The 13,897-nt window shown below is 42.5% G+C and overlaps 2 protein-coding genes across 3 annotated transcripts; one reads left to right on the top strand and one right to left on the bottom strand.

Moving 5' to 3' along the window:
• Positions 1–295: 295 nt before the first annotated feature.
• LOC122767205 (protein phosphatase methylesterase 1-like) lies at positions 296–13,897 on the top strand. Of its 2 annotated transcripts, XM_044022612.1 has the most exons (15): positions 296–353; positions 6,942–7,253; positions 7,870–8,059; positions 8,152–8,209; positions 8,736–8,787; positions 8,878–9,032; positions 9,350–9,440; positions 9,675–9,740; positions 10,082–10,205; positions 10,398–10,515; positions 10,613–10,657; positions 11,346–11,410; positions 12,013–12,080; positions 12,187–12,212; positions 12,616–13,897. In XM_044022612.1, the coding sequence occupies exons 2-15, from the start codon at positions 7,225–7,227 to the stop codon at positions 12,621–12,623; spliced, it is 1,095 nt and encodes a 364-aa protein (XP_043878547.1). In that variant the 5' UTR covers positions 296–353; positions 6,942–7,224; the 3' UTR covers positions 12,624–13,897. The 2 variants fall into 2 exon arrangements, with proteins under 2 accessions (XP_043878547.1, XP_043878548.1); XM_044022613.1 differs by lacking the exon at positions 296–353 and having other exon boundaries at positions 5,957–7,253; positions 12,182–12,212.
• Positions 877–5,823, bottom strand: gprin3a (GPRIN family member 3a). The gene is made up of 3 exons (XM_044022593.1): positions 5,745–5,823; positions 3,597–5,141; positions 877–3,105 (listed from the first exon to the last, which is right to left on the bottom strand). The coding sequence occupies exons 2-3, from the start codon at positions 5,128–5,130 to the stop codon at positions 1,922–1,924; spliced, it is 2,718 nt and encodes a 905-aa protein (XP_043878528.1). The 5' UTR covers positions 5,131–5,141; positions 5,745–5,823; the 3' UTR covers positions 877–1,921.

Here is a 13,897-nt window from a genome sequence, read left to right as displayed (position 1 = left end):
TGTTTGTGAATATTTGTTAAAAGTGTCATCTAATGTCATTTGTCATATATAATAACAATAAAACTCATTGCAAACTGTTGGAAATGAAATAGAAATAATTATGTCTTTACATGTTTTTTCATCTCGTGAGAAAAGATTTTCTTACTTTGTCACCTGTTTTGTTTGACTCTACTTCCTGTTTTATTTTGTACCCGTCTCATGTTAGCTGATGCTACTTCCTGCTGTGTCTTGTTGGTCTGATCACCGTCACCTGTGTTCCTCCTCCACTGTTCCTCTTTGTTCTCCTGCAAATGTTCCCGCTCGTTCCTCCGTGTCTCACAGAGGATTAACTCTGTCATCGTTCATAAGTTGTCGTAAGTTGTTGATTCTTATTTTTTACTTCTTTGCCTTTGCGTCACTTACTTCATGTGAAACAAACTCTGCTTCACATCAGTAAACTAAGATGTTTGTCTGAACGTTCCTCATGTCTTTCACAACAAAATTGAATCTAAACTAAACATAATAATACAACAACACAAAAATAAGTTGTTTATCAGTGAGATACATTTATTATGTGTATATATATACATATATATATATATATACATACATATATAAGACTTCTGCACAGTACTGTATATATATATACAGTACTGTGCAGAAGTCTTAGGCCACCATTAGATTTATTGTTTTAGCAATGCTATAACAACAATAGAGGATAATTATTTCTATTTCACTTTACTGGAACACATCCAGAAAATATGTATGCAGTTTTTTGTTGTTTACAAAAAAAAAAATCTGAAAAATCCCCCAAAAACAATCCAGATGTCAAGTATTTAGTGTGATCTGCCCTTACACTTGAACAATAACACAGCTCTGTTAATACTGGAGTGGAACCTTAATTATTGTTACTGGTAAATCCTGTGTGCGTCCTACTATTTCATGCACTGTGCTCACAGGAAATATCAGATCCACCTTGAATTTGGTGACATCCCTGAACACACATTGTTGACTGCGTGGCGAATATCATGGCATTTTGCGAAACAGTGTAACCATGGCAACCGTGCAAAACCGTTCTGGTGTTTGTGAAAACAAACTGGTACTTGGTCCTTGGCAGACAACGGATGCACAAATAATCACGAAAATCACAATCTTTAACAGTATCACACCTTCTCTGCTGGTCTGGGTCTCAAGACTGTGCATGGCTGAATTGCTCCACAGCGCCCCCTAGAAATTTTAAATGGTTAATGTCAGGGTAAAGGCTTTGTTTATGTTGTTTAAATGAATGGAAGTCAATGCAGAGTCCTAAGAAGGATAGCTGAGCAGACCTGTGATGAGCATGACTGAATTATTCAACACGACTACCCCACAGGGGAGGAGGAGGGGTGAGGTGGTGGTGGTGGTGGGAGGGGCTATGATGAAGGGGATAAACTAAAAGTCATCTACCCCCTCTGGAATCACAAGTATGCCAAGTGAGTCATCAACATGTACGTACTGCCCCCCACTGGTGCAACAAAGCCAGTGCAGTCATTAGTGACAAATGTGAAAGGACAGTGGAGAAAACAAAGAGGAGGCTCTTGTTTCAGCAGTTGCTCATGTGTTGGTGTGTTCAGTGAAGAAGGAAGTGAATGAAATATTTAGTGTGAGAATAAGTGGGCGCCGCAGTCGTCTCTGCTCCACTTCAACAACTCTCCCTCTGTGGGGTACATGCTCGGGACACGCCTACTTCAGGATGTCCCACATCCAATCATGTCAAGACTATTCCCAAGAAACGAAGGCCAGCTCTCTTATCAACATGTGGCAGCAAACAGATTAAACCTGATTTGATTGCCTCCCCGTGTGAGTGCAGCGTGGTACAATCTTTGGGTCGATTGTCAGACGATGTGAACAAATATGTGTTGAGTGTAAACGTGTGTTTGAGAGGAATCCGAGCTTTCCCTTCTCAGTCCGCCACAGAGTGCGACCTCCTGCAACACCCCAGAATCCCTCCTCCATTCTTCTTCTTCTTCTTCTTCTTACTCTTCTTCATCTTGCATCCTTGGAGGCTGCTGTCAGAGCAGATGGACTTCCTAAGAGTGCTGATGTGTTTCTCTTGCTCGCGGATTTTGGACTCCAGGTGGAACTGTATTGCTGTGCCCAGGGATTCCAGGTCCACCGAGGCACCGTACACCTCCCACGTCATCCCCTGCTCATCCCACAGCACCTTCTGTGGCCTCTCAGCCTCATGTTTTTCCTCCTTCTCCTCTGTTTGCACCTCCCAAATGCTTTCTGTGCTAACGTCTTGGTTCTTTTGTGTCTCCAGAGTGAGGCTGGGGCTTTGTTGGAAGCTGAATGTACGTAGACAGGTGGGCAGGGAGCTAGCTTTGTATGTCACATCTGATGGCAGCACTGATTGGCTGCTCATTTCAATGTCGATCTTGCAGACGTGCTGGAAGGGTGGCTGCCCGGCAGGGATGCAGCTCAGTGATGGAACCATTGAACTACCTGATTGACAGCTTGGTGAGCAAATCAGGGAGGAGGTGGGAGCTTCCCTGTGGAGGGCGGGACTTGTGGAAGCTGAGCGTATGATGACGTCCTCGTTCACCTGGACGCCCACCTCCCTCCGCTCTACTGTCCACAGGTAATGCCTCTCAGTGGGGTCGGTCATTGTACCTGCATCTTTGACATTCATGGCACTTAGTGGAAGAAGAGCATGGAGGGGTGAGGAAGAATTCTCCAGAACATGTTTCTCTCCCCCCTCCCTCTCTTCTCTCTCACTTGCTCCCCACATTGCCCTTAACGACGGGACGTTGCTCACAGCAGTGCTGGCATTTACATCTCCCAGGTGAAATGGTTTACTTGACAAAGTGCTTGATATCCCTCCGGGTTCTTGAGGCAAACCCCCTGCTTTGTCAGTTACACCTGCCCTTCTCATGCCCCCATGGGATGCCATCAAACATCCTACCTTGACAGGAGCATCTGCTTTAACTGGTGTCTTGGTGATGGAGTCAAAGGCAAGACCTGGAGTTAGACCAATGGGATTGTTGTCCACAGCAGCAGATCCAGCATGCTCTGATATTATAGTAGTTCTAGTTTTTGGGCTGGAAGCGGCCACAGGTGTCAACGAGTCTGATATCACACCAGGACCTGGAACAATATCAAATTTATCAAGGTCAAATCATTCATTCACTCACTCATTGTCCACTTTATCCTCTGCATGAGGGTTGTGGGGCTACTGGAGCCAATCCCAGCTGATATATGATGAAAGGCAGGGTACACCCTGGACAGGTCACTAGTCCATTGCAGGGTCAACAACCATTTACTCTCACATTCACACCTTAGGTAATTTAACCTTTGCATGTCTATGGACTGTTGGAGGAAACTGGAGAACCTGGACAAAACCCACAGACAGGGAAAACATGCAAACTCCACACAGAAAGGCCATAGGTTGGACCTGGTCGTGAACTCTAGCCTCATTTTCTCAGGGTGGTTCTTTAAAATCTTTTTTAAAAAAAACAATTGGACCATCCCCGTTAAATCTGTTCTTGACTATTATTCACAGCCCTCAGTTGAATAAACGCCATCTACAAGTGATTTCCTTGAAATACTATTAGCCACAGTACAAAGAAGATAATTACCTGGAACAGAACTAGAACTCCTCTGGACCTTCTTGCTTGATCCAACAAGGTTAGCCCCAAGATTAAGTCCAGGAACAGGACACCTCTTTTCTGAGTCAGGTCTGGTAGAGCGCATAGACTGAACTGTTCCAGGCTCTGATCCAGCTTCAGTATGTGAACTGGGTTTTGAACTGCTGTTATCTTTACACTGAGACACAACAGGTCTTGAGGATGATGGCAACTTATATACCAGGTCCACGTCTATGCTAGAGGCCATCAGAGTAGGTCTTGAAGTTGATTGGGTCAGGCAAGGTTTAGAACTTTGACTGGCTTTAAAGTCTGAACTTAGTTTAGATCCAGAGCCTGAAGTGTTAGTATCCAGGCCATCTCTGAAACCCATTCTTGACTTGGTATTAAGACCAGTTTTGGAAACTGACGCAGGTTTAAAATCTAATCCTTCCTTTGACCCTAAACTGGTTTTGGAAGCAGAACCACTTTTAGAATCTAAACTCTCTCTGGACCTTGATGTGCTTTTGGTGCTGAGAGTGACTCTGGAATCCAGCCTGTCCTTGTTCCCTGTCATGGCTTTAGAACTTGAACTAGATTTGGAACCAATATTGGTTCCAGATCGAACTTTTGAGTTTTCTTCATCCAGATTCTCATCGGACGACGATATCATACTGGTACTGGTCTGAATAGCTTTTCTCTGCTTGGACAGTTTGGGACTTACAAGACCCGGTTGGAGGATCTTGGCACTAAGCGGTGCGGATTCTGTCCTTGAACTTTGAGAACTTGGAGTTCGTAAGTCAATGCCTGACTCAGTATTCATGTTTTCTCGGTCTGGTTTTGGGGAAATTGATGTAATTGTTGGGGTTTGACTGAAATCACCGGAATCCCCTTCCTGATCTTGGATTTTCAAGCTAACAGGAGAGTAAAGGGTTTTGGGTGCTTGTGTCTCAGGGCTAATTTCTCTTCTGCCATCTTCTCTCCGATTTGTTTGCATTTTGAGACTCACTGTAAATTTGTTCGTAGTCTTTGTCGCCATGTCAGTTGTCAATCCTGTTTGTGGTTTGGGACTTGAGAAGTTTGCAGATTCTTCTGTTTTGGGACTTGAGATGTCTGCTGTTCTTAATCTTTCCATTACCCTGGGGCTAGCAACAGTTGAACTTTGCTCCATACTTGATTTTGGACTGGATGTTTTGAGGCTGAGTGTTGACGGGTTTGTAAATTTGAGCCTTTTATCACTCCTGCTTCCTCCTGCCAGTGACACCTCAGGTGTTTTGGAGCGACACAGAGCTTTCGTTTTTCTCTGTGACGAGTCATCTCTCTCCTCTGGTGATGTCACAGTAGTTGTCAGGTTACTTCTTGATCTCCCTTTTTTTGCTCCAGGTTTACCGCCTCCATGCACCTTGGAGTTGTTGGTGACTGCGTGGGGGTTGCTTTGTGAATTTAGACTGAGGTTGAGGTTAAATTTGGGCACCGCCTTTTGGTTGGTGTTCGATTCTGATCGGGTAAAATCCCTCTCCAGCTTAGGAACATTTGAAGAGCTTTGCATGACGACAGCAACTGTCCACGAGAAAACAAGTAAAGGTCACCTGATCAGACAGAAAAAATATTATATCTCACTGTTAGACAGACTTCTCTAACAGGAAACTAAATGTCTGTAAGCCACTCACTCTCCCACATCAAATTCCATAAAGAAAACCTGTGATTTTACATCACATTACACAGGAGTTGTTGATCCACTGCTGCCTCCATCAGTAAGTTCAAATGTGTTATTTTAGATTTTTTATTTCTTGTTCAGATTTACCTCAGTGACACCTGTGCCCCCATGAGCTAAAATCAGTTTGGTGTGGGAAAGTTAGAGAGACTTTTCCAACAGGAAATTGAAATTTGTCTTTAAGAGCAAGATGAAGCAGAAAACATAGTCTTAAGATAATATTGAATCTCAGATTTATTGGATGAGCCTTTAAAGGGGTTAAAATCTTTTTGATGCAACTTAAATATCTTGAACTATTCCCTAACATGAAAAACTGAGAATTTGAAAGCAAATATCTTGAACATAGAAAGTGCAGTAACGTGTTTATGGAAACACCATGTGTCAGGATTAAGTCACTGTAATATCAACACAGATTTTAGCTCATTACATTTAATTGATTCTGTTCGTACCTGTTCAGAGAAAGCGAGGAGATCTTCATCTCTGTTTGACGACGAAGAAAAGCTTCAGCTGATGCGTCTTCTTCTACCAGCAAAGGCATTTATGAATAAATAAATAGAGAAGGGAGGGGGAGTGGATCAGCCAACATCATCATCAAGCTGCTTTCTCTCCACCTCCTCCTCCTCCTTCTTTGTTTCTCATCTTCAACTTGTTTTTCTTGATCTTATTTTGTTCTTCTTCTTTCATTTAAGGGGAATTTACCTATGGCTAAGCCAAGGACAGGCCAATCACAGCAAATATCAACTTATTTTGAAGGGTTGTAAAGTTATAGCTCTGTACCTGGTTGCTCACCTTTTTAATCTTTTTACTGTAACCCATCGGATCTCTAGCGACCCAGTTCTGTTTCCAACAGATCAGCGCTGCATGTCCAGAACGTCCAGTTTTATGGACAAGCTAAACCTTGTTAGTATGTAAACCAGATAGGGGTGAACCATACAGTGGAAGGTTCAACTGCAGTGCAACCACTTGGTGGAAATGTGGCTCATGTTAAAGCAACAATGATTGAGAAAACGTAAATGATCCCAGAAAATTTATTGGACTTTGTTTGGCAAGGACGCTGTTTTGGCCGATGGCGTTAAAAAAGGAAACTGTGCTAGAGGCGTACTACCAGGTACTATCACTCATGGTAAAGCAAAAAGAAATGAGTAGATTCGAGTGGTGCTATAATTGTATTGTGGAAAAGCACCAATTGAGATTGAGATGGCTTTGGACAGGCTATTGATATCATGTAGAATAGTAGTAAGTCTGTCACATTCATTCTTTGGGGGACAGAAAAGAAACAGCTTTGTCTACAAACTAGTGTATTGTTGCTACATTGGTCAAAGAAAGTGCAGTAGCTAGGAGCAGTTAGCCCAGTAATTCCACCAACAAACCAGGCGTTGCATGCAAATGTGTTATTCAAAAGGACAGGAAATTGTGATATTTAGATTTTTTCATTGCATAAAATTTCCCAGTTTTTCGTGTTCTTAGAAATCCTTTTTAATCTAACTGGGAACGGCCTAATGGTGGTTACTATAGGTGACTGTCACTGCCACCTGAGGGTTGTGTGTGTGTGTGTGTGTGTGTGTCCGTGCGTTTGACACTTGCAGGAATCACACCCTGTCCTGTGTTGATTGTTTTCTGTGGTGACAACAGAAACTTGTCCACAGATCTCACACTCAGTGACGCCACTGATGGGTTTGACGCCTCAACTCTCATCCCGGTCCCAGCCAATCAGGTGCCGTGGCAGTGATGCCACCTGACAACAACAGATGACTGGGTATTGTCCTTTAGTACTTACACCAGCAACCGCAGCGTCCTCCACCGTCTTTTGGCCTCTTTCTGCTGAGCCGTGCTCATTAGAGAAGACACACACTTATATTTATATTCATACACAAAACTCATTCAAACACAGCAGACCGAGGAGAAGCTGCCATCACTGGGACACGCAGCATGTGGGAGGAGAACTTTGATACTGAGCAGTAAGTCACCTCTCCATCACTCCGGAACTATCTATGGAGGCTTGATGCTCTGTAAACCTACAACAAACTCCATAGGAAAAAATAGCAACTTAAGCTCACGGGGACACAGGACATGCTGGTCTACTGCTGCCTCATTTGGTAAATTAGCTTTACTGACATAAATCCAAAACAACTATTTAAAATACCGAAGTCACGTAATAACACATTTGAACTTAGCAATAGAGGCAGCAATGGATCAACCACTCCTGTGTTGCACTGATGTAAAATTATTGGTTTTCTCTATGGAGTTTGGTGAAGGGAGAAAGAACGACTTACAAAGCAACTCAAACTCCACTTTCCTGTTGTAAAATGTCTACTATTTAAAAGCAGCTAGTTGGCTAGTTAGCTTTACTAGCAGACACAACCCTTTTAGATTCATCTTTGCTGCTTTTTGGTCGCTAGGTAAGCTAGTTGGTAAGCTAAAACAAAGTTTTATTTTGTTTTGAAAATCATTTTGTTGCATATTTAGCTGCTTTGCTAATGACAAACAATGATCGTCATGTTCTTGCCAAAGTGGACAGTCTGTGTAGGTGGTATACAGTGTGCGTGTGTTTCTCTGTGTCTACATGTCGACCAGTGAGGTTGGCCAGAAGCTGGACTACTCGCCAGTGTCCTGGCGAGAATATTTTGACCAGATGGAGGACGTGAGCGTGGGGCCGGCCGACAGCAGGGACGTCTACAGGATCTATAAAGCTGGGAGTGAAGGTCCTCTTCTGGTTCTGCTGCATGGAGGAGGACACTCGGCCCTGTCCTGGGCCGTCTTCACTGTGGGTATCTGTGTTTAGCCGTTTGATTGACTGATCAGCATTGGCCATAACTATATCCTGAAGCATGTCCTGGTGTTTTATCTGTGTTGCAGACGGCCATCACCAGCAGAGTGACCTGCAGGGTACTGGCCATGGACCTCAGGGGTCACGGTGAGCCAATGAAAAAGGAAAGTGATTGGTAATTTGTTGTAGTGCTTATTGATCCTGATGCTTATCGATATATTTTATTAATACAACAGTCTATAAATGGGTGCTGAGGACATCTAAAGACAAAGAAAAGTAGTGGTGAGCTGTGACAGGGCACGATATTCTGTTTAAACCAATGAAAGGGACAGTACCAAGGGACATTGCAGTTCCATTAGCAGCAGCGGGCGTGTTGTGATTGGAAGTGCTCTGTGGGGTTGCTAGTGTTGCAGCATTTCCAGCTTGTCTTCAATGATGGGTATCAAGAAAACAATGTCAGGTGTAACTGCCTTCTGTCAGAACCTTTGTTATCGTTTGCTAGCATTTCCTAATTTCTAAATATTCTTAAGTTTTCCCAGAGACTTACTGATACCTGGAGGAACTAAAACTAACTTAAACCCGGTTCACATTACCCATTCCCACCAAATACTGGAAATATTTCCAGGTTTGAGACAATTGGCAAGGTTTTAACGTGAGCTTGTTGTTCATTAAGGTGCAACCGAAGTCCACCAATCAGATGACTTCTCAACTCAAACTATGTCCAGGTAACTCAAGCTCGTCTCACATTGTTCTGTTACCACTCTACCAACACTTGCTTTAACAGCGGCCATTACTTCTTGTCCTGCCCCCTCCAGCGATATAGCCAACGTGATTCGAGCCTGCTATGGTGCGGCTCCTCCGCCCATCGTCTTGATTGGTCATGGCGTCGGAGGGGCGATTGCCGTGCACACATCCAGTAGCATGCTGTTACCAACCATGGTGGGACTGGTGGCCATAGATGTCGTGGAAGGTGAGGAAGTGTGAACTTGAGCTGAACTCCACTGGGCATGCATTGTTTTAATTTGCTCGGCAAACGTTGAGGAACTCAACATTGTCCAAATGGATCTATTGCGCAGGATAGTGCTACACGTAACCAGCGACTGAACAACAGCGAACTTCACGTCATGGTTACTTTACCAACAAAAGCAACCCTTGCTATCAAGTCTCTCACCTCTAGCAACAGAAGTCAAACCATCAAGTGTTAAAACAAGTCAATGTACCATTTGAGAATAAAGAGCTGTTGGTTTTGAATTACGTGTTCTTATTTGTCTCTTGTTGCTCCTGCAGGCAGTGCGATGGAGGCGCATCACAGCATACAGAACTTCCTCAAGGGAAGACCCAAGTCCTTCAAATCCATGGACCACGCTATAGAGTGGAGGTGAGATTTTAAAGACTCTAGTCATGTCCTCAGAGGATGAGTAAATTCATACTACTGGTCTGTTTACAGGCTGTCTTTCACTGAGAGCAAGCCTCAGCATTTCAGGCGGATTCTCAGTGCAGGGGGGTGCTCAGGACACAGACAACCCTAACTTTGAGTCTTATACAAACATGAGCTATGTTTTTTTTAAGAGCCTGACACACTGCAGTGTCTCTACCTTTTGTTTTGTTTCAGTGTCAAGAGTGGACAAATTAGGAACCTGGAATCGGCCAGAGTCTCGGTGGTTGGTCAGATCATAAGGTAATCTCGCAACATGTTGTACTTGGTATTCTACTTTCCCTTTTTACACGATTAATACAGAGTGCTGCCACCTGCTGATCTGGACAATGATAGCATTTCTATATCTGCAGATTGTGTGAACTAAAGGAAAGTCAGCTCAAGTCGAGTGTACGATCAAATTGTTTTGGCCCGCAACTGAAAAAGAACTAAACTAAACCCAACACAGCGGTTAGTCTTTATTGCTGTTAGAATGGTAAATCCCATGAATGAGGTCCTGGTTTAATGTAAAGAAGAGCCTGGATTATAGACTCACAAGCAGACTAAACCATCCTGACCCTCTGTGAATATTTCCTCTCTGGTAGATGTGAGGTGGAGGAGACCGACACTCTGGAACAGGCCAGCCCAGTCACCGATGTGGTCGTTGAGCACAATGAAGAGTTCTACGATCAAAGCTATGTAGACGACAAAGAAGACGCTGCCTCAGAGGTCAGGGACTAAAACATCTAGACAGCAACTTTAGTAGAAGATAAATCAGTTTTTTTGACATCTGTTTCCAAGAGAGTTTAACCAGTCAGTACCTCATAAAACCATACTTAAAGAAAACCTAAACCACCTTTTTTAAACCTTTCTGGTTTGCTATATCTCACATGTTTACGTACATACGTTGTGTTTCGTCAGAGTGTGTATAAGTGGCGTATCGACCTGTCAAAGTCAGAGAAGTACTGGGATGGCTGGTTTAGAGGAACCTCCAACCTCTTCCTGGCCTGTAACCTGCCTAAACTCCTGTTACTGGCAGGTGCGTAACCTACGACCTCTGAACTTTTTGTGACCATTTTTGTTTTTGTTTGTTTCTTCTTTTCTTTTTTTTATCAAATATTTGACTTTTTCTTCAGGAATCGACCGACTGGACAGAGATCTGACAATCGGCCAGATGCAAGGTAAGATGCTGTTTTTAGTTTTAATTCCTTGTAACAACGTGTGACTTCTGATGCAAGTGGAATGCTAGCCTTCTGTTCAGCTAACATGTTATTGTTTGGATTAAATGTGAACATGTAAGCTAGCTAGCCAATATTACCTACTTCCTGACCGCCTGTTAGCCATGTAGCTGCTAAGTAGCAAGCCAAATATTTGTATTGGAGCGCCCTCTGAAGTTGTAATTCCAAGTTGTCATCTAATTCAAAATCCTCATGCCCTTAGTTTAGAATTCAGTCAGTGCATCAGAGGTGTAGTTGTTTTGTTTTTTTTAGATTAGCTTGTTTGTCAGTTAATTTTGCTATGATGCTAATATCAACCCACCATAAATCCAGCTTCTGGGGAAATTGGAACATACACAATTATGGACAGTGCATGTCAGAGGGGCTTATGGGAAATGTAGTCCTGGAGACACAAAAGGCCACATGTAGAGAAAATGGGATACGGGGGAATAGCTGACATTCAGTTCACACTGGGTTTCTACAGGGACTCTCAGAGAGGAGGTGGAAGATATCACACACGCACACACACACACACACGCCTGGAGGCAGCAGCTCCTCTCCAAAGACAGCTGCTTCTGTCAGTCAACAGCTCCTCTGGAAGTGACAGCAGGTGTGTGTGTGTGTGTGTGTTTGTCTTGCTATTTGTGTCTAGGTAAATTCATGATGCAGGTGCTGCCCCCCTGTGGTCATGCAGTGCAAGAGGACAGACCAGAGAGAGTAAGTCAACACTCTTCTGTCAAGTACAGTGACTCTCACAGTGTATGGTGGACCATAAAGGTACAGCAAACCAATTATTACGGTTTTAAATTTGGGCCTCCACGTTATTAAAGGGCTGGGTACTGACGCTGATTCAAGTTCCCGTCTTTATCTCACTGTTAAACAGACTTTTTTAAAGAGGATAATATGACATACGAACTGTTCACTCTCCCACACCAAACTCCATAGACAAAATCAGTGATTTTAACATCACAGCACAAAAGGACTTGTTGATCCACTGCTGCCTCCATCAGTAAGTTCAAATGTCAGCAGTAGACCAGCAGCTCCTGTGTCCCCACAGGCTAAAATGACTGATTTTCTCTATGGAATTTGGTGGCAGGAGAATGAGTGGTTCACAAAGTGGCACAAATCTTAGTTTTCTTCAGGGAAAGTCTGTCTGACAGAGAAAAAGTGTTGAACATAATCTTGAAATGTAATGAGATGAGATGTAAAAGCTACTATAGATAGCAGTATTATGTATAGTTTATCATTTAAATAAAAAATTAATTATGAGGTTCCAGTTTCCACGTTTTCTCTCTCTCTTTCTTGCTGTGTGTGTGTAGGTGGCTGAGGCTGTGGCTGCCTTCCTGCTGAGACACAAGTTTGCTGAGGCCATTAAGGAAACCAGGAGGTGAAAACAACTGTCTCACTGTGTTTCGTTTAGCTGCAGAGAATTAATTCAAATGTATGCATGTACCTGAAACACTTGTCAACATTCTCCTGTCTCCGCAGCCCAGATTCTCTCACACAATGAGGTCTGCTGGTGAGTTCAGTTCATTGACATTCTTACTGGTCGACAATGGTAAACCAAAACATCTCTGAGAAAAGAAGAGTATTTATGGTTTTTTTTGCACACTCGGGTCATAAAAACATTAAAAAAAAAACACTTTAGTACACATGCTAGACCTGTATGTGGCGCTGTAGCATGTGCACACATGAAAACGCGACAGTGGTGTTTTGAGATTGGGTTCCCTGGGTTTACATCTCATTTCTGTGTCAATAAAACACAGATTTGAGAGCTTTACCGTTCCAAACCGCACCGTACTGTACCAAACCCAACTGAAACATGATGGAAACACGGCCAAAATATTTCATAAATTCCTTTAACACGTGCAAAGACGCTTAAAAACTGTGTGAAATCTTTTGAACTCTTTCCTCTTTCACAGGTTGGTGAAATGTGGAGCTTCTTCCTGCTGCTTTGAAAACACATGACTGCTTCCTCCATTTTCACTGGGAATTTCCAGCTGTTCTCACTGCTAATATACACTCCGTGTCATTTATCTTCCCCTTTAAAAACCTGCCGTGTTGCTTCTCTGCGGCCACAAACGCAGCAACACCACATTCAACATTTTACCGTACGAAACGCAACAAACACTTTTGCAACGCACTCATCAGGCTAGCTACAGCTGCCTGATGAGCTAGCCTTGCACCGCTAACGCACAGTGTTCGCTGTATCCCATTGAACGCTAACTAGCATATTTAGCATCGTAGCAATAACTGTCTTTTCTACTCACCCGGAATCTTTTGAAAGGTGTTTAATTCAAGATGAACATATTCAACATTCACAAGAATTTCAAAATAAATGGGGGGCGGGGGGAGTAAAGACTGTATTTGGTTTTATACGAACAGTTAGCGCAAATTTCATGTGGATTTTGTTGTAAAATGCACAAAAATGGTTTTACCACTTACACCTCATCTCCACATATACTTTACACACTTTGTGCAACAGGAAGTTAGCATTAAAAATAAGCTAACTATCTTTTAGCATTAAAAAAACTAAATAGCTAAGAGGCTTTTAAATTCAGCTGAATTAAAAAAACGAAGTTCCAAAATATCATCTACAATGTGTCAATGTGGTTAAAATTTTTGCTCTGCCTTTGTAAAACAACACTCGCCTTGTTTTTTCTCCATTAGACTTACAATTCCAATTCAAGAAAATCAATCGCTTTTGATTTTACTGCAGCCGTTTCCCACTTTCTCATCCTCAACTCCGAGAATTAATTATGCTAAAAAAACAAACTATCAGCTAGCTAGGTAGCGAATGTAAAACTGACTTAAGTTTGATTTGATATTTGAATGGTTGAAACAACATATGACAAAATACATTTTACACGTGTATTAGCAGTGAAACCATATATAAATGTATATGTTTATATACATAAAAACTGAGTAATATTTGATGTAATACAGGATTGATTTTGAGGAAAATCAGTGAGGGCCACCATTTTTATTTTGTGACCAATGAAAGTGAGAAAGTGACCTGCCTGTTAGCTCAAGTCAAAGTTGCTAATGTTAGCTCACAAAGTGTAAACTTTAGTGTTAAAGTGCTTGTGCTACCATGAATAGATGATAATGTCTTGTCTGTTGTTTACGTATTGTGCATAGCATATTAGCATTAGCAACATTACAAAAATGTGACTGTTGCACATAAAGTTTACTGTGATTTTA

Source organism: Solea senegalensis, linkage group LG3 (assembly GCF_019176455.1).
Source record: "Solea senegalensis isolate Sse05_10M linkage group LG3, IFAPA_SoseM_1, whole genome shotgun sequence".
Taxonomy (NCBI): Eukaryota; Metazoa; Chordata; class Actinopteri; order Pleuronectiformes; family Soleidae; genus Solea; species Solea senegalensis.
The sequence above is the reverse complement of the archived record's forward strand: the minus strand, read 5'-3'. Positions and strand labels throughout refer to the sequence as shown.

Coding starts and splice junctions, on each gene's coding strand:
- LOC122767205 (XM_044022612.1), top strand. CDS start 7,225: ATGTGGGAGGAGAACTTTGATACTGAGCA. Junction 8,060..8,151: donor TGTCCTGGGCCGTCTTCACT/GTGGGTATCTGT, acceptor TCTGTGTTGCAG/ACGGCCATCACCAGCAGAGT. Junction 10,658..11,345: donor GACAATCGGCCAGATGCAAG/GTAAGATGCTGT, acceptor ATTTGTGTCTAG/GTAAATTCATGATGCAGGTG.
- gprin3a (XM_044022593.1), bottom strand. CDS start 5,130: ATGCAAAGCTCTTCAAATGTTCCTAAGCTGGAGAGGGATTTTACCCGA. Junction 3,106..3,596: donor GAGTTCTAGTTCTGTTCCAG/GTAATTATCTTC, acceptor ATATTGTTCCAG/GTCCTGGTGTGATATCAGAC.